The sequence below is a fragment of the Epinephelus lanceolatus genome, chromosome 17 (assembly GCF_041903045.1).
Source record: "Epinephelus lanceolatus isolate andai-2023 chromosome 17, ASM4190304v1, whole genome shotgun sequence".
NCBI lineage: Eukaryota > Metazoa > Chordata > Actinopteri > Perciformes > Serranidae > Epinephelus > Epinephelus lanceolatus.
In genome coordinates this window covers 8,566,004-8,591,081 of record NC_135750.1, presented here as the reverse complement: position 1 = coordinate 8,591,081, position 25,078 = coordinate 8,566,004, and the positions used below count along the sequence as shown (strand labels likewise).

The 25,078-nt window shown below is 39.5% G+C and overlaps 3 protein-coding genes across 3 annotated transcripts in view; 2 read left to right on the top strand and 1 right to left on the bottom strand.

The window, feature by feature from the left end:
- Positions 1-534: 534 nt before the first annotated feature.
- LOC117248506 (SLC35A4 upstream open reading frame protein-like) lies at positions 535-4,426 on the top strand. The gene is made up of 3 exons (XM_033613650.2): positions 535-629; positions 1,679-1,777; positions 1,950-4,426. Exons 1-3 carry the CDS (start codon positions 615-617, stop codon positions 2,145-2,147), a joined length of 312 nt encoding a protein of 103 aa, XP_033469541.1. The 5' UTR covers positions 535-614; the 3' UTR covers positions 2,148-4,426.
- Positions 4,373-9,341, bottom strand: cd74b (CD74 molecule, major histocompatibility complex, class II invariant chain b). Its single transcript, XM_033613648.2, has 8 exons — positions 9,206-9,341; positions 9,003-9,088; positions 6,738-6,907; positions 6,310-6,380; positions 5,937-5,964; positions 5,597-5,812; positions 5,280-5,330; positions 4,373-5,021 (listed from the first exon to the last, which is right to left on the bottom strand). Exons 2-7 carry the CDS (start codon positions 9,074-9,076, stop codon positions 5,287-5,289), a joined length of 603 nt encoding a protein of 200 aa, XP_033469539.1. The 5' UTR covers positions 9,077-9,088; positions 9,206-9,341; the 3' UTR covers positions 4,373-5,021; positions 5,280-5,286.
- Positions 9,342-12,799: 3,458 nt separating this feature from the next.
- Positions 12,800-25,078, top strand: part of srbd1 (S1 RNA binding domain 1) — a 63,052-nt gene continuing 50,773 nt past the window's right edge. Inside the window, exons 1-12 of the mRNA XM_033612638.2 lie at positions 12,800-12,888; positions 13,299-13,363; positions 13,661-14,060; positions 14,396-14,635; positions 14,810-14,976; positions 16,065-16,182; positions 16,341-16,479; positions 16,870-16,966; positions 17,138-17,324; positions 23,244-23,347; positions 23,670-23,777; positions 24,055-24,212. Of these exons, the coding sequence (XP_033468529.2) occupies positions 13,299-13,363; positions 13,661-14,060; positions 14,396-14,635; positions 14,810-14,976; positions 16,065-16,182; positions 16,341-16,479; positions 16,870-16,966; positions 17,138-17,324; positions 23,244-23,347; positions 23,670-23,777; positions 24,055-24,212 (1,783 nt within the window). The 5' untranslated portion in view covers positions 12,800-12,888. The remainder of the gene's footprint in view (positions 12,889-13,298; positions 13,364-13,660; positions 14,061-14,395; positions 14,636-14,809; positions 14,977-16,064; positions 16,183-16,340; positions 16,480-16,869; positions 16,967-17,137; positions 17,325-23,243; positions 23,348-23,669; positions 23,778-24,054; positions 24,213-25,078) is intronic.

Genomic DNA, 25,078 nt, shown 5'->3' with positions numbered 1-25,078 from the left:
GAACTAAGAAGAGAGAACTAAGAGTTGCAGTTTCCTGCGAGTTGGTTCCACATTTGAGGTGCATAAAACGTAACACTGCCTTCCTGTGTTTAGTCTCGACTCTGGGGACACAAAGCAGAGCTGTCCCAGAGGACCTGAGAGGCCTGGATGGTTCATAGTGTAGCAGAAGATCAGAAATGTATTTGGGCCCTAAACCATGCAGTGCTTTATAAACCAACAGTATTCTGAAATAGGTTCTCTGACAGACAGGAAGCCAGTGTAAAGACCTCAGCACTGGAGTGATGTGATCCACTTGGTCTTAGTGAGAACTCAAGCAGCAGCGTTTTGAAAGACACTGTTACAGTGGTCAAGTCAACTGAGGAAAAATGCATGGACGAGTAAAGGATGTCAACTGCTGTAAACCCCCCAAAACGAAGCACAAGTAAAACGAAAAAAGAAGAAGTTGAGGGGAAAATGGCATGAATGGGATCACTTTGGGTTGACACTGCAAAACTGATAAAATCCTGTAGGTGGCGGTAATGTCACGCTTATAGATGCCAACTGCCATAAAACGCCACAGAAGAAGTAGAGGAAAACGAGCGTAGAAGAAGAAGAGACACATCAACAGAGAAACTATGGCAGATGACAAGGTCGGAGTTTTCAACCTTCTCCGCTAACTTTACTCTGTAGATATTTGGCGTTACAGTATTGTCATAACGACCCGCCTAACGTACAGTCATTCAACAGTCATCATTTAACGCTAGCCACAGGTTGTAGGCTATCGTAACGTGACGTAGTAAACTAGTGGTGGTTAGCTTAGCTTAGTTAGCGTTAACCTGAGTGTCAAGTAGCTAGTGGCTAACGCTAGCTATCTTAACTGGCCAACTATAAAATTAAGCTTTTGTAGTGGGGGTTTTTAAGACATATGTTCAGTGCTATAATACGATGTTAATTATAACTAAGAACGAATGAACTGATCGTAATTTAGCTTATTTATCTATCAGTTAGCTAGCTAACGTTTGCTAACTTAGTGAGAACTTTGAAAAGTTAGTCTCCAACTGAGAAAAACTAACGTGTGTTTACTTTAATGCTTAAGACAACCGGTTTGCAGACGAGGAAAGCATGACCTACAGTGCCTAATCTAATTTGACTGTTTTAGAGTGTAAAATAACAGTACTAATCGCAACAAAAATCCAGAGAAGTCAACTAAGGTTGTAACGTCAGCCTAGCTGGCTGTATTAGAAATACTCTAACGTATAATGATGGTGTAAGTGGATTTATTACCTCTTAGCTAACACAACAGATAAGAATAGTGAATTAATGATCACCCATCTTTATCAGTCCGTAGAAACATCATGCTTTCTAATGTCATAACATTTTTATTATCACTAACACCAACATTAATAATTCATTCCTTAGTGGAAAATAAGGCATGGCTGAATATGAAGTTGCTCTAAAAGTAAGTTTAGTTATTGTTGAAAGGGTCCGGTAATGTAAATTGTTTGTTACTTGGTTTACAGTTCTCTGAGAAATGAGAATTACCAGCAAAGACAGTTTACATTTATATTTTAAGGTTTTGTCTGTCTTTATTTTCATAGTACATAATACAAAATATTTCACAATTTTGAGATGTGTTTTATTTAGGAGTCCCTTGTCAGCTACAGCAACCTGTTTTTTGTTTGTCTCCATGTGTATATAGGGACCCCTGGGGCAGCTCAAGGACCTGGTGGAGCTGAAGGACCAGTTGGAAGACATTCAGAAACGGATGGAGGATGAGATACAGGCTGGCGTTCCTCCAGTAAGGCTCACACACGCACAAATATATACATGTTCAGGTTACTCTGCGTTGAATTTTTGCTCACAGGCCAGACAGTTATGAAAATATAAACTGCTAGGATGCAGATGTAAACATAAAGAGAGAGTCAGACTACTGTTACCAGGTTTAATATCTCATCTCCTTTCCTCCTCAGGGAGGCAGTCTGCTGGCTTCTCCTTTCCTGAAAGGTTTTCTGGCCGGGTACATTGTTGCGAGGCTACGCTCCTCAGCGTTGATGGGTGTTGCAGTAGGAACGTGTACGGGAATCTATGCGGCACAAAATTACGCCGTTCCCAACATTGAGAACACCATCAAAGACTACATGCGGAACCTGAGAGGAGGACGCAAATGAGAAGAAAGGAAGAAACGTAAAAAGAGGAGAGAGGAGGGAGAGAGACTACAGGCAGAAGGTGCCACTACAGCTACATACGGGAACAGATGCGTATTTCAAAAGTCAAAAATGCTTCATAGTTATTTTCACCTTTAACATAGATGAGTAAATAGGAAAATTCTAAAGTAGCAAGTCAGCTCATGGATTAAGGTGATTCTTTTCATATTTGTTTTGATTCAGTCGATCATCTGAGCTCTTGCCACAAGAGTATGGGGAATGGGTGACTGACATATACATTTTGTAATAAATAAAGCATATTAGCAACATGTGGAAAGAATACAATTCACTTAATTTAAAGACAGGAGACCCTGTATTTCTTTTCAATATAGTAACTCTAACTTATTTACATAGCACAGAACAAGAAATTAATAGATAAATGAATAAATAAAGTAGAACAGATAGAATGAAAATGTTAACATTATATTTTAAATATTATGTAGTTGCTACAATTGATTTCCAACTTCAACCCTATCCTGCCTGAAACCACAACATGCTTGTGTTTGTTGATATATAATGAAACTGGCCAATATTCACATGTGCAGGTCAGCTGTGTTGGAAAACAGTTCACAACAGAGACACACATCTCATCTATTTTGCTGCTCAGATAGAGTGTTGAGATTCTCTAAGAGGAGAATGAATGCCCCTTTATTGGTGGTGGTTTACAAGGGTGGCCCTTGATCCCTGGGACTGTAGGCATGTGAGTTTTAGAAATGTGTTCTCTCTGTTGTCTTCTGCCCTTTAGTGGTCAGAAGTCAATTTTAGCAGCCTTCGGTCATTTTGCTTTTTTGCTCAGGGGGTGATAGAGCATGTAAAAATGGTCTCACCTCACATCTCATGGTGCTCTTCAATGTAAAACCTGTTGGTTGTCAGAGCAAAGTCTGTGGTGTGGGGTTGTATGATGCCTCTTTACAAGCATAACACATCTCTACATGTGGATAAAGGTCAATTTTTCATCTGGTAAAACATTATTTTGAAATAATAGTTCATGTTTCTGTGGAGGTGTATGAAAAGTAATTGTGACTCCAGCAATTATGCACTCCATTCAAAAATAAGAAGTGTTTCCAGAAAAATACGTAATATTTCTAAATATATTCACACAGCTTAAAATAGTAATGTAGACTACCAAAACAAACAAAACGCACACCAAAGTGACATTCTTTTGTAAAGATATAGTTTAAGTTGGGGTTTTAACAAAACTGGAAAATGTGTGTTAAAGTATTGTTTATAAAATATAAGAATAATAATATATTAATATATATAGAATAATATATTAAGAGTGCCTACTCTGCTCTGGAGTTGATATTATCTCATGCCATGTGTGCAATAGCCTTTCCTGGTGAGGTTTGGCTGTCTATTTCATATGCTGGAAACTAGGAGATCTTTTGCACTTGTGTGACTTTTAGGGGTTTGAAGCTGTTACTTTATCTCTCAACAATCAATGTAGTTTTTTTTGTGTGTCCAAGAAATATCAGAGCCTGTAAAAGAAAATCAGTGATATGTTTACTTGTTGGAATTTGGTGTTTGTGTCATGTGTGGATGAGTCGTACGTACTGAAAGGTGATTTTTTTTTTTCTTTTGGGGAATTGAGATTTGAACTGAAAGATGAATAAATGTCTATTATTTCAAGAAACAATGCTGTTGCTGCAGGACAGTAATCTGAGAACCTAATTTAGAGATAAACACTTCAACGGTAGCTCACTTGATTATAAAGATGGCTTTCACATGACCCCAGGTACTGTGTTGCTGCTGTTGAAATGAACGCACAATGCATATATACATAGTCAAGCCTGAGACAGGTATTTTTAAAAAAGCCATATTTTAAGTCAGATTGAGATTGTGCCCATTTTGTCATTTTAACTCTGACTGTAAAGTGTTTTAGAAAACTATGTTAAGTGTATGTTTGGTAACTGGAACCCACAAACAACTCGTGCCTATTGACAATCATTGTGTTGCTGTATTTGTATTGCATGCTGTCAGTTTCTTTACGTCCTGTCTATTATGATTTTGCATGTTTACTCTTCCTTATTAAGTAGAACTTTTCTTTAAATACTTGACATGCCGTGGAATACAGAAAACAACGGGTCATCTGATGGTGCTTTATTTCACTGGCTCATCTGTCTTGTTGTCGTGAGTTTTCACTCAGTTTCAAATCCAGTTGTGATTTTGTGAAAGAAAACTACAGACACTTGTCTTTTGAGAATTTTATTTGGGTCGTTCGAATAAATGTGGAAAATACAGTTTGCAGTTGTCTCAAATGTGGATTATTCCTGGTTCCTGATTGTGCCAAAATGTGTGTCAGTATTTTTAATTACAGTTTAATCCAATCAACTTTAGCCAAACATTCCAGATTCAAGTGAGCACACCTAAAATAAATTAAAGAGGCAGTGGAGAGGTCATTTACATTTCGCCAAATACTCTTTACAAAAATATATTAATTAGTAATCGCCATCTGGCCTCTTAGTTCATGCTGTTACATTTCCAATTTACAGCGCTTTACAAACTTCCCCACAAAGTATATATGTTATTTTTCATCAAACCAACATGGGACAAAATCTGAATAAAACAAGCATTTAAAATCCTTAAGTTTTACCAGCCATTTAAAAACTAAAAAACGATGTCATGTAATCAATAGCAAAAGTCACCTCTGTGCATACGATATTAGCTGCAGATGATAGTAAGCAGGTAAATGGTTATAATTGGTAAATTATCAGCAGTATGTAAAACCCCATTAGCTTATTAAGTACTACAAATGCGATGGTGATTAGAAGTCGATGAGAGATGTAACTTGTCAGGATTTGGAGATGAACTGACGCTGGCATCTGGAGATTTCATCAGCTTTAATTACAGAAGAAAGAGAAAACAGGATGATGAAATACAGTTGATTCAAAGTGTTTGCATCAACAGAAAGCAGTTTCCCTTTAAATAGATCCCCTTTTAAAAGTACCAAAATATTGAAAATTTGAAAAAAATCACTTTTTAATTGGACTGTATTAAACTGCTTTCAAAGTATAGTGGGTATAATCACATCCTAAATACAGTAGATCACAGATACTGACTACATACACGCGTAAGGAATCGGAAAGGTGTACTCACCACAGGATCAGGCATCAAGACCAGGCAGAGGCAACAGTTTGCTCATGCCACCTACAAAGACAATAACATTAATACACAACATTAAATTTATAATGTGCAATATGAGAAGCAAAACTGTAACAAAGTGTGTGTTGTTTCGTGAAAAAAGTTTGTGCTGTGGTGAAATTCATCTTATTTTCCATGAAGTCAAGCTCCTATAATGATTTACTGATGGGAGACAATGACCGCTTTTTGATTAATCTACTACACGCATTACCTAAAAGCATGAAAACAGTGGATTAAACTGCACATAATCTCTCAATTTGACGACTACTGACCTTGTCTCACCAGCACGCGACCGCAGTTGGCCTGTCCTTCTTTCAAGGATCCAGGGACCTCCAGCCCGTTCTCTGGGTTCACACACCAGCATTGCTGGTTAAAGCACTGCTGGGCCTTGTAGTTGCCTCGCTCGTCACAGGTGGGGGTGAAACCTGGGACAGGCACAGGCTTCACGCCAGCTGCCTCCAGCTCGCAGTCAGTGGCCTGCCGAGGGACTGGGAGAAGAGAGGAGTCACGTGTAATTATAATCACAAATTGAAATGCCTTGATTATTAATTCATACATTGTGCACACACAGTGTAAACATATATGGATACAGTAAGTGTATACATAACGTACCAGGGCCTGGGGCTCGGGTGGAATCATCCTGCAATACAATCAGGGAAATAAGAACAGAGAGAAAGATGGAAATCACATCTTAAAATTCATTTCACAAGAGGAACAAGACGGAAACATGAGTGTTACTGTGTTTTTTTAATCATATCATTAAATTCTGAATATACCTGTACCTTTACTGTAACTACACCTTGACTTTTGTATGGGATATTATCTTATCCAGTATCAGCATGTTTGCAACAAGAAATGCAATAGATAAAGAGTGTTTTATATATAATTATGCCAGAAAGTCAATATATCATTAGAGGATTTCTGAAACTCTAATACTGATATTACTATCAGCTTCAAAAGTCTGGTATTGAACTATTGTTTTTACCCCGTCCAGAGAGACATCCATCAGCTCAGGCAAGGCGTTCATGGGCATGTGCATCCTTGCGGGCACAGCAACTGTAGATAGAAAGAGAACCGTGTGTGTGAGAGGGAGAAAAAACAGACTGAGAAAATGAAAGCTTCACTCCAGCAGAGACAGAACCATGGATCGTGTCTAGTTTGAATTTTAAGCATACGACCAGTTGCCTACAATGCAGCTTGACCAGTTCCGTCAGATCACTGTCATAACCTTATAAGATTTAATTAGCTTTTAATTTTAGAAAATAAAAGGAAGAAATTCATTAATTCATCATCAATCTAATGAGCAATATTACAGCTCACTTTTTATCATTTCATTATATTATTTAGCTGCTCTCAAGATGGACATTCTGCTAAATTCCAACAGCGTACAATAAATCCCTCCAGCCTCCTCACCAGATCTTCCCTTGGTCAGCTGGGACTTCAGGTTGTTGTTCTGCTCCTTCAGAGATTTGATGTCGCCCCTCTGGCTGAGGAGGAAGTAGGCGATGGTCGCCTGGCCGACAATCAGGATACAGGCCAGCAGGGTTATACCTGCCACCTTATAGGCCCGGGTGGAGCGGCCGCTGGGAGGCAAGAAGAGGAAGAAGGAAGGAGGAGGTGAGGGGAGTGGAGGTAGAGAAGAAGAGGAGAAACTTAATTTGTAGGAAATGCACATATAAAAATGGAACCAGAGCACAGTTAAACACTTAGAGACATGAAGAATAAGTTTTAAATATGACATATAATCATATTGTGATACTCGTGATATTTCGACTTGTTGACATGTGACATCATACTGTTACCCATGGCAACAACAAGCAAAGCTGAAAGCAAAATTATTACAGACTCCGCGGTGGCTCCAAAAACAAGAAGCAGCTTCAGTAGTGTGGAATAAACTGTGGCATCCTGAATGTTTTATGAACAGCCCCGGACTTCTCAGACTCTTTTAGCGAGTTACCGCTCAGAGGGAACTCATTCAGCGGCTCCTCTGGCAGCAGCACAGCTTCTCTCCCTCTCCTCTCTCGCCGTGCGCAGGCAGGAGTCAGTATCATTAAGTGATTTTGTCATAAACCTTTGGTAATGTAAACCTATGTGACGCTCATAGCTCAACAAAAAAAATCCATATACTGTATGTGAACGTGTGATAGTTGTGGTATCATAACAGCCTGTCGCAGGTTACAGCGTGATGATTAGAGGAGAAATGGCAGAGCATAAATGTCCAGATGGGAAAAAAACAAACTCTGCTACTTGGGATTTTACTAAAAGAAGGAAATCATCTGTTGATTTATATAAATAGATCCCAGGGGACATATTTTGTATTTGGGAGCTGTTTAAATGTGTAATTTGTGGTAGACTAAAGAAATGAGAGTTCATGTTTGTGTAGTTTTTACTGAATATTTAAAGGCAAACTCTAAGGCTGACGTGAAATTATATCACTTATTTTTCGGCAGTCCTACATTCTTGAATTACAATTTTTTTTTCACTAACTTGTCATATCGTTAAGAATAAATACTCTGAAATATCATATTATCTTAAAGCCATGTCGCCCATCCCCTACAGACAATAGTTCACTGCCACTGACAAGTAGGACACATCTAAATCCTTGAGTGAGAGAAGAAGAGATAGAAAGTGAGGGAGCAGCAGAGAACAATGCAAAGTATGAGGAACATGACAGAGACTGAGAATCCCAGCAGTTCGATGAAACAGGAACCTCAGCCATGGTATTTATTTACTGTATGTCACCACCAACCAAGCAATAAAATCAGCTGTTGCCAAGCAGACACTTTAGTGAGAGTTTGCGATTTTTTCTTAACTGCCTTTTCCCTTTTTCAGCTTTTACCAAGGTCTTTTTTGGAAATTCCCACTGCTGTAAATATCAGGTTTAAATCTCAGCTAAATGACGTGTTCATTCAGGCATGAACTGACACTACAATCGTCTTGTTTTTTAATGCGTTGATGTGGATTTCTTTCTAATAAAGGGGCATTTATTCATCAAAACAAACTCAAGTACATGAAATAAATAATAAAATAATGAAGAAGAATAATGAAGACATACAATCACAACTCCATGTATACTTTATGTTTTTGGATGCATTTCTTGCTTTTCACACAACAACTGGTTTCCATAAATTTCTGTACAATATGAAAATAAACAAAGACTTGATACAGATTGATATTTGTTCAATCGTTGTTGTCTGGTAATGTTTGGTAAGTGCCGACAGATTACATAAGTCTGCCTATTTATTCAGTGTCATGAATTTCACAAACCAACCAATTTTCGTGTGTCTGCTGATTGATTTTAGTGGAGATGAATGGATGCAAATGGCTGATTAGAGGATAGAAAATATACATTAAATGATCTGAAGAAGAGCACTGTGATTTACAAAATGGTTACCTGAAAATTCAAGTATACATAGTTAGTAATAAATGGGTTAAAACATGTATTATCACTGTTTGTTTGGTCCCAATAAAACAACCCAAGACAAAGCAACATTACATCCCACAGGAAATTATTTTCTCTCTCTCTCACACACACACACACACACACACACACACAGAAAAACATGCACATAATACCCAACATCCACATCAAATAAATTTCAAAAACTAATTTACAGTTGATGGTTAATGCTGAAGGGGGTACATTTTTCAAAATTAAGTACACTGATATTTCCTTACCCCTGAGCATTGATGTCGGGCTGCGGGTTGGGGGGTGCCAGGAGAGGCTGGTTTTGGACCTCAGGATCGGACATCTTCACACAAACCTGTGAACACACACAATCACATCCACAAAGGTGTTTCAACACAAAACAGGATGCAGCTGACACAAACCACACACACACACACACACACACACACACACACACACACAGAAAGTATACCTTATCTCAGGTCTAGTTGCAAGCTGTTTCACAAATATAAATGACAGAGCTCTGTGATTGTTTAACCTTTAAGGCTGAGCAGAGACACAAGGAACTGAAAGTAACAGGCGGGGGAAAACCCACTCTCACATCTCCCAACCCTGATTAACCAAATTGTAGTCTGACTGGATTCTTTTAAAAACCGAATTTCTGATTGGTTACGCTTGGTGACGCGTCATCTGTTACCAGGGGCAGAGTATAAAGACATGGGGCAATCATTAAACAGTTGGTTTAGAGTTTTATAATCTAAATGTATATCTTTATATGGTTTAAATTTTCATTAATATATGATAATATTACATTAATAATATGGACACTGATTTGTACCATGGGTTATACTTTTTTTGGTTGGCTACCAATTCCTGCATTCATATTGTTAGTAGTAATCTTTTGATATTAATTAATTAATTTATTTATTTATTGCCCCCAACCATAACCTCTACCTCAATTAGTAGGCCCCACAATCCAATCAAGGTGTTATGGTATGTCATCATCATTGACATAATGATAAACTTTACACCTACACACACCTACACATCAAATAACATCAACATATTCTGCTTCATGTCTTCTTACCACTACTCATATCTATACTAAAAACATATATAAATGTCCAATCCACCTAATAAATCCTTTGCTGTAGCTGATCCACATGTATAACATTTCCAGTTTCTTAAGTATTTGAGAATCTGACCCACATTGTTTGAAGACATCTAATAGATCATGCACTGCTTCTCTCAATATGGACAAACAAAACAAAGTATCACATAAATAATGAGCCAACACAAATAGTTTTTGTGTTTTTTGTTGGGCTAAGCTTTCTCTTTTGAAAGGTTGCATCAAACTAAGATATAGTGGAAGTCTGATGTTCGAGTAGTGGTTAATTAAAGGAAGTGAAAGCGCAGTGGGGGACACGGGGGGGCTATGGTGAGACAGTTGAACCTTTTACAGGAACTCAAAAACAGTCAGGGTCAGACACAAAAATAAATTGTCTCAGTCATTCATAGAGATTGAATTTATAACACAGTTTCCTCGTCCTCTTTTATGAGTTAGATCATAGAAGAAGAGAGATAGAACAGATTGAGATAGGCAGTGGATGCTGATTTTAAAATCATTATTAATAACTTGATTTTCAAAGTCCAGCTTGACACTTAATCTCAGGTCAAGTCAGATTTTGCTTCTTGGTTTAGCCAGTCCTCGTATCAAAAGCTGGCATCCAAGAGGGTTTACGTTTGCTGCCTGAACAAATACATTGCTCAGATGAACAGATGATACACCTCCTTATATTTGACCTAATACCAATGGGATATCTAACATACATATTTGAATATAAGCTTAAGTAAGGACTTTTTTTAAAGACTTGGAGGCCCATCCATCCATCCATTTTCATCTGCTTATCTGGGGCTGGGTTGCAGGGTAGCAGGCCGAGCAAAGTACCCCAGATGTCCCTCTCCCCAGCAATACTTTCCAGCTCCCACTAGGGGACCCCGAGGCATTCCCAGGCTAGACGAGATATGCAATCCCTCCAGCGAGTCCTGGGTCTACTCTGGGGCCTCCTACCAGTGGGACGTGCCTAGAGCACCTCTAACAGGAGGTGCCTACCTCAACTGACCCCTTTCAACACAATAGAGCAGCGGCTCTACTCCGAGCTCCCACCAGATGTCCAAGCTCCTTACCCTATCTCTAAGGCTGAGCCCAGCCACCCCACGGAGGAAACTCATTTTGGCTTTGTATCCACGATCGCATTCTATTGGTCACTACCCAGAGCTCATGATCATAGGTGAGGGTTGGGATGTAGATGGACCTGGAAAATCAAACCCTCTTCATTACAACAGTCCGGCACAGCACCAAATCGCCAATCCATCTCACACTCCATTCTACCCTCACTCGGGAACAAGACCCTGAGATACTTAAACTCCCTCGCTTGAGGCAGTAACTCACTCCCAATCCAGAGGGGGCAATCCACCAGTTTCTGGCTGAGAACTATGGCCTCAGATTTGGAGATGCTGACTCTCATCCTGACTGCTTCACACTCAGGTGCAAACTGGCCCAGGGCATGACGGAGGTCATGGTGTGATGAAGCCAGCAGAATCACATCGTCCTCCTTTAGATATACTGGTAAATTACTTAAACCTATTGTTTTAAAAGGAACAATAGATGGCAATAATCAAAACTGGCTGACTCACATTTTGGGGTTATAAATGGGATAAGGATTTTTTTTCTTAAATGTTCTTTTTCTTTATTTTTCCTATTTTCTTTCCAGATATTTATTTGTTGCATCACTGAGCACAGTTACATGCGCACAATAATCAGATAACTGGGAATAATCAGGTAATGGTAATAATCCGATTTGACGCGTTTACGTGCACTTCAATAATCTGATAATCAGAAAAACCTGGTTTACATGATTCAGTTCTTCAGTTGGATTTCTCCTCAAGTACATGACTTATACTTATACAAACTTATACTTCCTGTTACAGTAGGTACTCATATCCTTGAAAAACCTTGAAAAGTACGGAAGTCATATATTTGCAAAATAAAGCACTCATCATGCTAACAGCTTATGTTCTTACAGTACTGTTTGTTTTTATCATTAACAAATAAATGTGAGAACATTCTAATGTGTAGTTTATCAATGTGGAGCCAATTTTACATACTCTGGGCAGATTCGGAGTAAAAGTACTGCAAAGAGCAATATACAAGTGTATTGTATATAAACTTGTCACACAAAGTGCCTAACATATAAGTAACATAAAATAAAAGTGACAATTTAAACACTGAGAATATAAAAATATATTATTTTATGTAAAATCTTTATCTGAAAGGAAACAAAAACTGTCAGATTAACGTAGTGGAGTAGAAAGTACAATATTTCCTTCTAAAATGTAGTGGAGTGGGAGTATAAAATAGCAAAACCCTAAAGAAACCAGATTAAAGGGTATACATGCACCGAATAATCTGACGATTGGGGAAAAAGCTAGATGTGTTTATCTGATTTCTCATAATCAGATAATGGCTTTTATCTGATAAAGCCTATCGGATTATGCTGTTTACATGACCACTCGAATAATCAGGTAACTCCAGAAATCAGATAATGATCGGTTTACTAGTGTGCATGTAAACGCGCTCACTGTTGACTGTAATGGGACCAAGCGTTTCCTTATGTATATGCATGTGTACATAGATAAGATTTATACTAATGCAAAATATTTACATTAGTGTATTTTTTGTGTGTCATGTGCTCTGTAAATCATATATCATGGATCTAAGGCAGATGCTTAGTTATTGTAGCCATTGTATTGTAGCTATTGTTGAATCTGTTTATTTTATGTGTTAAGAAGTATAATAAAAAAAAAGTTTAAAAACAGCCTGAACGTTTCTTGAATCATCATAGTGAAACCAAAATGATTTTATATTTTCTAGTAGTCAATTTATTGCAGTACACTCCAGTCCAGCAGGGGGCGGTGAAGGTCTGTATGCTAATGTGCTAACCGATGAGGAAGAAGAGATGGGCACGTGCTCGACATTCGGATGTCGTCATTGGTTGAACCGTTACTGTTGCAGGAAGCAGAAATTTCTGCTTCACCGGCTACATTTCAGACGGAATACCCAAAAACAATTGGAGCGTTTTCAACGGTTTAAAGGTACAACTTGTCTTTTACTCTTTCTGACGCACGGGAACGCAATGTCATACATTTATGTGCCGAGCTGTCGTTGTATTTAGCCGGCTAACGTTGCTAGCGTCGACGTGGAGCGCCAAATTTGAAATAACGGCTAACCTAACTTTGGTTGGGAAAGCTAGCAAACCTCGGCAAGTTTATGTCTGCTTCAGTAAATACACTACTGCTGTTAAAGTAAGCACAGACAACATATTCCAGCTTTCTGTTTAACTGTCATTGCTGTGAGACGTTATATAGCGTTAGCTTTAGCTAGCTAACCTGTAGAAACCTTAGCGCTGACCATAATTTCATGTCAGTTAGCTTATGAATTTAACGGTAACGTTAACGTCACAGTTTTAATGTGACGCTAGCTGACTAATAACCTTTTCTAACAGATGATGCGAAGACCCAGAACGACAACTGCCAAAGTCACAGACTACAGAGATATGGACTCCGACTTGTAAGTGATTTCCATTCATTAATTTTCTGCAACAATAGTATATTACTGCTTAGTGTCTCGGGTGCACACTGGGGTCTATCTTCACCGTTATTTTTAGGAATGACGTTAACAGATACGCACACACCCACATCATTACACTGCAAAAAAGAATATGTGATCCACTAAAGACACTAGCCTGTGTTATTATGTTGGAGGAGGGCAGGTAAACCTGGGGAAAACATTCAGCAGAGAGAGATAAATCCTATTCTAGTATTAGAATTAGATGATTTTTTCATTTTGTTCCTACTCTACCACCAGGTCCTTTTCCCAGACAGTGAGCAGTGATGAGGACTGTGAGGAATGGAAGCCACAAGAGCCAAAGCCAAAAGCCCCCAGCAAGACTGCCAGAGCCCCCGCAGCCGGGGAGAAGAAAGCAGCTGCCAAGAGAACTGCTAAACCAAAAGAGCCTCAAGCACCCAAACAACCAAAGGCGCCTAAAGTGCCTAAACCAAGGGCGCCTCGCAAACCTGCAGCAGAGCGAAAAACACAGGCCCCGAAAGTTGCAAAGGATTCTGCTGCATCTGGGTTGGCTGGAACAAAGAGGAAAAATATTGATGAAGGCAAAAAAGATGATACGGCAGGAGAAGACGAAGGAGAAAAACAGAGAGATGGTCCAGGGGCTGAAAAGAGTGGGCCAAGTGTCAGAATGAAGCAGGAGGTAAGACGAATGGCTTTTTTAGAGTACATCTGCATACATGCACAAAGAAGAAGATGAAATAGATAATATTTAAATATCTGTGTGTGACTGAGCTGTGCACACCAAAATATTTGCATGACGAGCATCCAATTGAGTGAATAATTTTGTGATTTTGTGAATAAAGTTGTCATTCTCTCTGCAACACTTTATGAAGTCAGCAAAGCTCTCTTTTAGCTATCACCGATGTTACCTTTTAATAAAGTATGTATCCTATCACTAACCACTATTTTTACAGTCTTTTTTTAAAAAAAAATTCCCCTATCTCTCTATTTTCTTTCGCTTGTTTTTTCTTGTAGAGGGTGTCATTTATTGTGTCAGACGCCCATCAGGCAGACACATGGGCAGGCGAGGGGTCATCACTACCTGGATTTCGTGCAAAGAAAGAGGAAGTGGAGGAGGAGGATTTCACATTTGATGAGCCTTGCCTAAAGAAACAGAAGACCAGTGGTGCCTGCTTTGGACAACCGACGAGTTTACAGTCATCAGAAGCACAAGCTCTGAGGAATGACCTCAACATGAACTGGGACTTGATAGAGGTATTGTAGGGTTTGTCAGTGTGTTTTATGTGTGAGAAAGTGTTTGTCTATATCATTGTCAAATGGTGGAGGAAATTACAACCACCTTGGGATGTTGTGTATGTGTGCACTAAGATGCGAAAGAATGGGAGAGTATAGATGTACAGTTTGAACTGTAAGTGTCCTTCCCCTCAGGTTCTGTCCACCCTCACATGTGTGGAGCAATGGGTGTGTGCAAATATCATCGGGCTGCTTCGTGAGGAGAACACGGTGCCGTTTATGGTGCGGTACCGCAAAGAGATGATTAACCACATGGACGCTGATGCTGTTCGAGACGTCCAGCTGGTATATGAGGAGATATGGTAAGCAAACAAAACGGTTGAATTAAAAAAAAACAAAACACTGATTTTCCACTTATATTCTTGCCAGCAGGAATTAAATGTTTAAATTGAATATTTTCCCAGAGGAGCTGAGCAGGATTTGGTTCATTTCCAGACAGTATGTCTAATATTGGCCACTAGATGGTGCTATTAATCAAGGTTTAAGACCCAAAGTAGTATCAGAAACACTGAGCACGGTTACATGGGCACAATAATCAGATAATCAGAAAAACCTGGTTTACATGATTCAGTTCTTCAGTTGGATTTCTCCCCAAGTACATGACATAAAACTCAAACTTCCTGTTACAGTAGGTACTCATATCCTTGAAAAACCTCGAAAAGTACGGAAGTCATATATTTGCAAAATAAAGCACTCATCATGCTGACAGCTTATATTCTTACAGTACTGTTTGTTTTTATCATTAACAAATACATGTGAAAGCATTCTAATGTGTAGTTTATCAATGTGGAGCCAATTTTACATACTTTGGGCAGATTCGGAGTAAAAGTACTGCAAAGTGTATTGTATATAAACTTGTCACACAAAGTGCATAACATATAAGTAAGATAAAATAAAAGTGACAATTTAAACACTGAGAATATAAAAATATATTATTTATGTAAAATCTTTATCTGAAAGGAAACAAAAACTGTCAGATTAACGTAGTGGAGTAGAAAGTACAATATTTCCTTCTAAAATGTAGTGGAGTGGGAGTATAAAATAGCAAAACCAGAAAGAAACCAGATTAAAGGGTATACATGCACTGAATAATCTGACTATTGGGGAAAAAGCTAGATGTGTTTATCTGATTTCTCATAATCAGATAATGGCTTTTATCTGATAAAGCCTCTTGGATTATGCTGTTTACATGGCCACTTGAATAATCAGGTAACTCCAGAAATCAGATAATGATCGGTTTATTAGTGTGCATGTAAACACGCTCACTGTGTGATTGTTTTATATGAGTGTCACTTTTTTGTGTGTCTGTCTGTGTGTGTTATAATGTATGCACTCCATATATAATCTGTTTTTGTTTTGTTTTTATATTTCTGTTTATGTGTTCCTTCAGCTCTCTTGCCAAGAAGACCCAGTCTGTGATTCAGACCCTGAAGAAAGACGGTGTTCTGACAGCTGAGCTGGAGCAAGACCTGAGGAGCTGCCGATCAGCTGATGAACTGGATCATGTGGTCAGAATCACATTTATGTTCTTAAGTATTATCTGTCATTTGAATTGGATTTGGAGGGCTAATTCTTGGTTGCAGCATTATTCATCCAAACCTGAATATGGCTCTTGGGCCTCTCCTTACCAGTCTTCTCAGTCCAGTGCTTCTGTCTTTGTCTGCAGTATTCTCCCTATAAGAAAGGCAGTAAGCTGACGAAAGCTCGCAGGGCCAAAGCACTCGGCCTTGAGGAGGCCGCCTCTGCACTCATGGAAACACCGCACACTCTGGATTTAAGGGCATGGGTAAAACCTGGCACTGAGGGTAAGACATAAACACGTACACACATAGTTTTTTAGTCATTAAATTAAACATAGCACTGGTGGTTAGCAGTATGCTTGGACAAGAAGCCCTTGGAACTGTTGGCTTTTTCTTGTGTCAAACTCCCGTTTTTTTTTGTTTGTTTGTTTGTCTTTTTTTACTGAAAACATCTCGTCTGGAGAAAGGATTTTTTTTATAAATTAGGGCACATAACTTTGTGTCACTGATTGGGTTAGACAATTTTAGCTTTGGTTCAAATAGTTAAAAATGTCAAATGTAATAACATGTTATTGACATTATATTTGCTCCAACAGATTTATAGAGCTCATTAAAGGTCCAGTGGAGAACTGATTTTGAGCACACTTTGCATGTGTTTTTTTATCTGTGTGTCAGGTCTGTCATCGGTGGAAGAAGTGGCGACAGGTGTGGAGCATATCTTGGCTGATATGATAGCCAAAGACTCTGAGACACTGACCTACGTGAAAACATTGTGAGAACAAAGTCAGATGCACACAACGTTTATTGCAGTGTTTGGTTTTATTTTCCACAGTGGTCTGTGTGACATTGATATTGGTACCAGATTATATTTTACCTCAGACATCACTAATAATACAGTGCCCTCTTCTTTCTCTACTCTTGTGTTTCTCTCTTGCTGTGTCAGATGTGAGAACAGCTTTGTGACCATCCAGTCCTCTGTATCCAAGTCAGCACTAAAGGAAAAAGAGCAGGAGAAGTCTGCCCAAGGCCACAAAAAACCAGGGACCCAACAAAACAAGAACAAGGACATTGACAAGTTCCACATCTACGTTGACTTCACCTGCAACATCAACCGCATCCAGCCTCATCAGGTAACAAGACATCAAGTTTATCACTTTCATAGCATATCCCACCTATTATGATTATGATTCCTATCTCGCCTGCTCCTGTTGAGTTTTTTTTCTGTTCTGTCTCATGGGAATCTCACAGGAATTCGGTGACCCATGGGAATTCCTGTAAAAATTGCAATCTGCAGGATAGGTTGAAGTTTTTGGTACTCATCTGTTGGAATTTCATGATACCGTACAGTTTTGTATTAGCAGTGGAACAGCTGGGATTTTGTTGTCTAGCTGATGGGTTAGCCCTGGTGTTGTCATAATATTTCTCCAAATCCTTCGGTTATTGCCAACTATTGCTAACTACTAAAATTAGATCCAGACAACAGCAACTGGCTTTACTCCCTCAAAATAAAAGCAACAACCTTTATGGTTTAACCAAGGAGACAAATAATACAAAATACATGTTGAATAATTAAACATGAAAAACAAATTATTCAAGAATGTTGGGCCATACTAAAGATCATTTACACCTGTATCGTGTGTTCTGCCTTGACTGAGCCTCACACACAAACAAATGCACACCATCTGTTTGTGTGTGTGTCATTTCTGTCTGCTTCATGTGTGCCGTTTCTGAATGCTAGCCATGTCAGTCGCAGTTAGCCTTGTCTGTGCTTCCATATTTACCCCTCCTGTGCCCTGCTCTGCCTCCTCTGCTCCCCCTCTGTCCCTTTAGTGACTAGTGGGTTACTCAGAGTTGGTCCCGGGCCTCATGTGTCACCACAGCTTCCATCACCCGCTGCCTCTCTGCCACACCACACTCTCTGGCAACCGCGTTCTGCCCTACAGTCATACAATCACGTAAACATACATGCATGCGCACACACTTGCTCACACACAAGCACACCCTGCAAGTCCCTTCGTTCTCTCCTCTTAACATATGTGACATGTCCCCTGCCGACATGCCATTGGATTAGGAGGCTTTGATTGACAGGCGCTCTCCTGTAGTGACAGCTACTGCTGCTGGGCCCACAGGCGGGTGGAAGGATGGGGAGAGGGAAAGGGGGTGGTATAGGGAGGGAGAGAACGAACAGATGAGTGACGCTGAGGTGCGTCCGTCACTTATCTTTCTTGCTTTGCTCTGATTTGCCTCCCTCCCTCTTTTTCTGACTAAACCTCAGCCCTCCAATCCACTCCACACATCTCCCCTTCTCCCCTCTCCTCTTCTGCGTATGAGAGGCCTTTAATTCGATGACTCGCCTTTGTCATGGAGTGTTAATCCACAGGCTGCTGTGACCCTGCTAGCTGTCGGATTCCGGCTAAAATGAACCTTTTCTAGCCGTCAAGTTGTCGGGAAGGGGGAGCAGGTGGGAGATGTGTTTTGACAGGAGGCATGTGTGTGAGCACACACTTGCCCGTTTGCTTTAGCACATTTTATTAAGCCCCTGCTCTGGTGGTTTGTTAAAGGAAAAGGCCGGGGCATTTTCTGAAGGCAGTGATAGAAGGGTTTTACAGTTGGTCCACTGAACATGCAAGTTCATCCTACGATTACAATTAAATTACATCCTTAATATTCTAGCATAAAAAGCAATACATTGTGGAATGATACAGGAAATAAAATCTGATTGGCAAGTGGGCATGATATGAAAATTCAATGTCTTGAATATCCTGATAACCATCAAAATATACCTTAAACTTTTAAAATGGCACTTAAACATACTGGAATCACTTTACCTTACATTTAGTTAAGAAACAAATGTTTTAATTGCATCACAGATAGGACACATCTTTTTTAGAGAACATCCTTTTTAGTAAAACAAAAAGTTCAACAATCTTAAAGAGCAAAGGCGTTTTAACAGTTTGAAATGCTTGGTTAATATATTTTGCGTTATTTGAGGCTAGTGCGTATGCAGCCTGTTTTTGCAGAGTCTCTTTCATTGTTGGTTGCCTCCTTGAGTGCCGCAGATGCTGCTGGACACAATATTCAAGATTATCTCAATAATGGAAATTAGCCACGATCAACTTATTGCAAATGTTTTTTATCCCAATGCACCGTAAAATCATATCGTCTTGTCCCTATTGGCAAGGTTTACTTAAGTACACAAAGACATACAAAGACAAATTGATGAATGAAGCCAGTAGAAAACTAAAGAAAGGTGAAACATGGTCATTTAGTGCTCGTTGTCTGCTTCACAATGAACTTTTAGACTGAAAAGTATCAGACTGTGAATAATGCTAATACTTGTTTTTATTTAATGTGACAATCTTTTTCTCTGTTATTGATTAATTATTTGGATTATTAAATGCTGAAGTTGATGTTTTAATATTGCTTTTTTTGTCCGACCAACTATACAAATCCCAAAGACATTAATTTGACAATCAGTAAAGAAAAGGAAACTTCAAATTCTCACAAATTACAAGCTGAAACCTCAAAAAGTGTGGGCTTTTTGCTTGGATAAAGACTGAAACGATTAATCGATTTAATCAATAATTTCAGCCCTGCTAAACATTTTCCATCATGGAGATTTACGGAATATAATCAGCCCTATAATAAGAATAGAATTATGTAACTGTTTTATAAATCCATCTAAAGCTAGTGTACACAAAGCCCTGGTATGCAGTATGTCTTAAAGCCATGTGACCTATCTAGTTGAGATCCTTAGCTCAGATTTAATTCCATCAGATTTGATTTGAGGTCTTCTTCGAAGGGTACGCATTTACCTTATAGCTATTAGAAGCGGGTGCACTCTTCAGCATGCCAGGGTGGATTTGTTGAATGTGCAGTGGGCTATTTTTAATGTGATTTGTGTTGTGATCAAATGGTAGTTTAGCGCTCCAGCGTGGGGCTCGCCCGCAGAGGAGCTTGGGTACATGCAACTGTTTGATCAATTAAAGACTCTTTTTTGATGGACAGGTGGAGAAAAACAACATTATTAGCACTGACACCCACACACACAAACACTGAGTTTTTGTGTTTGTGTATGTCTTAATGCTTTGAAACAAGATGATAATTCCGTATCACTTCTTGTAGTATGCTGGTGCAGTATATATATTTTATAAATCAATGATGTCTGGTCTGTTTAACCCTCCTCTGCCTCCTTTTCCCTGTCAGTAATATTACATTTTTACAATTTAGATAATTAGATAACAAAACATGATAAAGCCACTTAAAACTAAACCAAAATATGACGTACATGAAGTGCTAATTGAGATGCTTTTCCTCTTTCTCCTTCTTTACTCTGATCTAAAGTTTGTTGTTCCATGAATGTCCGTCAGACTCCATGCCGTGTTGTGTTTGTTTTTGGATAGAATAAGAGAGTGTAAACGGGACAGAAGGAGCACAGAGTTCTCCCTGAGCAGCCAGTATGTTTGTGTAAAAGACCAGTGTATCATGCTGGGCCATGATCCCTTGTGGTGACTTATCCTCATTGATATTTAGAGAGTCAATATTTGTCTGAAATCGTACTGTCTAAAGAATAATATTCACTAAATGTAGCTTACATTCCATATGCTTCACCCGTTATAATGTCATTGTTTATGAAGAACATTATATGCTCAGTTTTTTGTTTTTTTTTAAAGACCGTCTTGCACTACTACAGCTGAGTTTTAACTCTTGACTAACTCTGTTTTCTGAATTTAAGGCGATCTCCTGACAGGTGTTGATTTATTATACAGTGCATCCCGTCCCGTGTGTGTCAGCCAGGTCAAAAAGTGTGCAAATCTGCCGGGAATGTGTGTGTGTGTCAGTATGTGTATCTGTTTGTTTATCCGTGATATGTTGGGTGGATGGATGTGTTGATGATAGTATTCCTCTAAAGAAAGGCTGAGAGAGAGAGAAGGAGACAGATAGAGAGAGGACGGTTGTTGACTGGCTGCCCTCCCTCGGGGGCTGGCGGAAGGATGAAGGGGCATCCAGGAAAGACATTCTGTCTGGTCTTGTCAGGGCTTGGCCAGTACTTGGCCACATGTCACTCGTGGACCAGCTAACACACAAACACATGCTTCTCACTCTGTCTCACATCACCCTTCCTCTCAGATCACCCTCTGTCTCCCACCAGTGACCCAACCCAGGCCGAAACTGAGAGACGTACAGACAGACACAAGGTTATTTTATCATCGGCGAGGACAGTGGGCAGCTACCAAGGAAAGCAGACGAAGGACACAGATTGTAGAGCTGATGGAGACACATGAAATTTTAAATTTTGGTGGGGCATAGTTGACCATAGTTGGGGTTTGGCAACCAGACAAAAAGATTCATTTTTGAGTTTTTTGGTAGGTAAATTACAGGATTGTTTAGAAGCATGCGTTTGGATAAGTGGATTTGCAGCAGTGCTTATCTGTATTGCATTAAAATGTATGTTTATCATGCAGGCAACATGTAGAAGTATGTGCAATATCTGGTACACAGAACCTGCATAATTATAAGGACAAAGATAATTCAAATTGTCTTTTATCTATGCATCTGAGCATTGGGAATCCAGTCACATTTTTCTTTGTATCTTCTGTTGTCTATCAGCGTTTACATACGGTGACCACCAGTAGATCATTTTTTGGTATGAGACTTAAAACTAGTGCCATTTTTCTTGTTTTTCTGATAACCCTCTTATTTTTGGAGTTTTTACATATTCGTTCATCCCCACATTCAACAAACAGACAGCACACTAGGCTTAGGAAGTGTAGGAATCGGCCTGTGATGCATTGCAGTCATGTAAAAGACAGCATGTCATTCTTCATTATACAAAATGATCTTTAAAACGATTGAATGCTGAACCCTGAGAACACAGATTTAGCTAGGCAGTTTCATATTTACTGTTTTAATTTCACTCTCGAGCTCCTCTAGATGGTCAAAGAATTTAGAAAGAAGTATTTGGCTTCCTTCCTTCAGCAGCATGTTAAACTTCAGTGCTTTGATGAAGATTGTTTGAGAAATCTCATCACCGTCAGTGCGGCAGCCCAGGGCAGAAACATGCCAACAGAAGAGAAATCTAACTTTCATCATAATTCAAGCAAGCCTGCTGCATTAATTCTAGCCTCTGCCATGCCATTAGCTGTATTTTATATTTTTATTTTGTGTGTGTGTGTGTGTTGCGTATGGGTGCAGCACATCCGAGGGTGCTGCTGAGTGGTAATGGTTGTGGCACCACGTGTGCGGTGTGGGTGGGGGTAGGCCTTGCGGTCTCAGCACTGATGGTGGCGTAGTGGTGGCATTTGTCAGCTCGCCTCTTCCGCTTGGTTTCCAGATTGACGTCTTGTTTCTTGGCCCTGTTCTGTGGTGGGCTAAAGGTTCCCTACTGAAAAGGTCAGACACTTACTACAGTTTGCTTAACAGCATGTAACAGTTCCTCTGAGGGGGGACCAGCACACAACACAACAGGCCTGGCCACAGGATATACTGCTAGGCTCGTCACTTTTACACGCGTGTGTGCGCGGAGAGTTCAAAGATTTTGTTTTTGTGCTCATGTGTGGAGGTTTGGGTACACATGTCTTTTACACATATATTGTGTATACAGTAACTTTGTCTGTGTACTAATGACATCTTTAATTAAATATTTTCTTTCTTTTTACCCCCATAATTGCTTCCAATTTACCTTTCAATATTTATAAGTAAGAAAGTAAAAAAAAATTTAAGTAAAAAATGTAAAATTTAGCATCACAACTGCAGGATTTTGCTGCAAAGAAATAAAATCTATCCATGTTTTAAAACTGTATAAGCAAATTTATTAGACTACAGATGTAAATGGACATATAAACAACCACAGTAATCTGCTGTGTAGGTTTGGATCATTGCTTTGCAAAATATTCATACGTTTAAAATGCGAGCAGTAGAAATTGTGGATTTTTGGGAGGGAAGTGGGTTTTTCCTCTCTGTGTTCATATGCACCTGTCTGCACTGTTTATGCAGTTTATTGTTTTGCATTAAGCAGGGGAAACGTCTGTGTGTATGTGTGTGTACAGACCCTGGCTATTAACCGAGGGGAGAGTCTGAAGATTTTGACAGTGAAGGTGAACATTCCTGACAGGGTTAAGAGTGACTTCACCAGGTGGTGCATCAACAACAGGTCAGAAACGCAATAAAACACAAGCACTGTAACAAGCAGGCACACACAAACACAAACGCATATTACGCATAAGTATTTTGTGCAGAGTGCTACAGGTTTTTTGTAGGTCAACCCAGAAGTAAACATCCCCCTGGTTCTCTGGATTGTTGCAGAAAATAAGCTCTTTGGCAAACAAAGTTTATGATACTTACCGATTTGGTTCAGCAAGATAAGTTTTGCAGTTTGCTGACTAGAGGAAGTCACATTTACTTTTATAGATTATATTTATTAGTGGGAATGACCCATGGAAAAATAAAATCTTTGTCCCAATGTTTTAATGCAGGTGGAGGCCGAAGACATTGGCAAGAGACGAGCTTCGTGCAATGATCAATAATGCAGTAGAGGACTCTTATAAAAGGCTTATTCTGCCTTTGCTCACCAGAAGTTACAGGTATTTCAGATGTGACTGTTAATGTGTGCTTGCACACTCTCAGGGCTTTCCTACCTTTGATCACCACGTACTCATTCACACTGTTTGTCTGTTATCTCTTCCTCCTCATCCCTCAACTTTCTCCTTCCTTCCCTTTTTCTCTTTCTTTTTACCTTCACCATACAACTACCCTCTACATCTCTGTCTCTTCTCCCCTCTTTTTGTTCACATCTTCCCCCACTCCTCTACTGTTCTCACACCCATCTGTCTGTATTTCTTTTGCATTCCCTCACTTTAGGACTAAGCTGACCAGTATAGCAGAGAAGGAGTCTATTGCCATGTTTGTGCGGAACCTCCGGCAGCGCCTGTTGGTGTGTCCAGTCAGGGGCTGTGTCATCATGGGGGTGGACCCAGGCTTTAGACATGGCTGTAAGCTGGCAATTCTCTCACCCACGAGTAAGTAACTATGTAGTATACTTAACACATGTTTATACCACCTACGTTTGCATATGAGCTATAAGACCATACTTTTTTTTTTTAAGATATTTTTGTGGGCATTTTTTGCCTTTTATTGATAGGATAGTGAAGTGTGAAAGGGGAAGAGACAGAGGGAGAGACATGCAGCAAAGGGCCACAGGCTGGAGTCGAACCCGGGCCGCTGCAGCAAGAGCCTTGGGGCGCCTGCTCTACCACTAAACCACCGACGCCCCAATATAAGACCATACTTATCAACAATGTCACATCATCTTTCTTGCACTATTTCTGAAAGCTCTAGATACCATAGTACACAAAATCCAAGGATGGCAGCCGTGTCTGAGAGGCTATGGCGTCATGTTGGATGTTGTGTGTTGATCCATTGAGGTTGACGGCAAACACAGATTTATCCTGTGCCACTATGTTAATCTAAAACAAGAAATATAAAGTACAGCTCATTGCACATTAAAGCTCTACATTTTCTTGAGTGGAACTCTCCACTATTTCGACATGTAATTGGTCATTGATGCATTCAGTAAGCATAAACACAAATTCCTACTTTTTTGTAAGAACAGAACATTTTTATTTTACTAACAGCATTTTTCTGTAATTGCAGTCGCATATTGAAGAGTTATCTACTCTTTTACACTATGCAGATTAAAGTGCCACTGCATATTCATGGCTAACGGCCTATATTTTGGTGTGCATGTACATGTCAGAGACTAGATGCCAGTTGGCATGACCCTAGTGGGCGAAATAAGTGTGAGCATGCATATGTATGTGTGTTTCTGCTGTACTGTATGTCACAGCATGTATCTCAGTGGGTGTGGCCTCACACTGCGCAAGAG

Bases quoted from the DNA above. Each gene is read 5' to 3' on its own strand.
- LOC117248506 (XM_033613650.2), top strand. The intron at 1,778-1,949 runs GTAAGGCTCACA...TTTCCTCCTCAG, and splicing joins TACAGGCTGGCGTTCCTCCA to GGAGGCAGTCTGCTGGCTTC.
- cd74b (XM_033613648.2), bottom strand. From the start codon at position 9,076: ATGTCCGATCCTGAGGTCCAAAACCAGCCTCTCCTGGCACCCCCCAAC. The intron at 6,908-9,002 runs GTAAGGAAATAT...CTTGCCTCCCAG, and splicing joins CCCGACATCAATGCTCAGGG to CGGCCGCTCCACCCGGGCCT. The intron at 5,331-5,596 runs GTCAGTAGTCGT...TTGTCTTTGTAG, and splicing joins TCGCGTGCTGGTGAGACAAG to GTGGCATGAGCAAACTGTTG.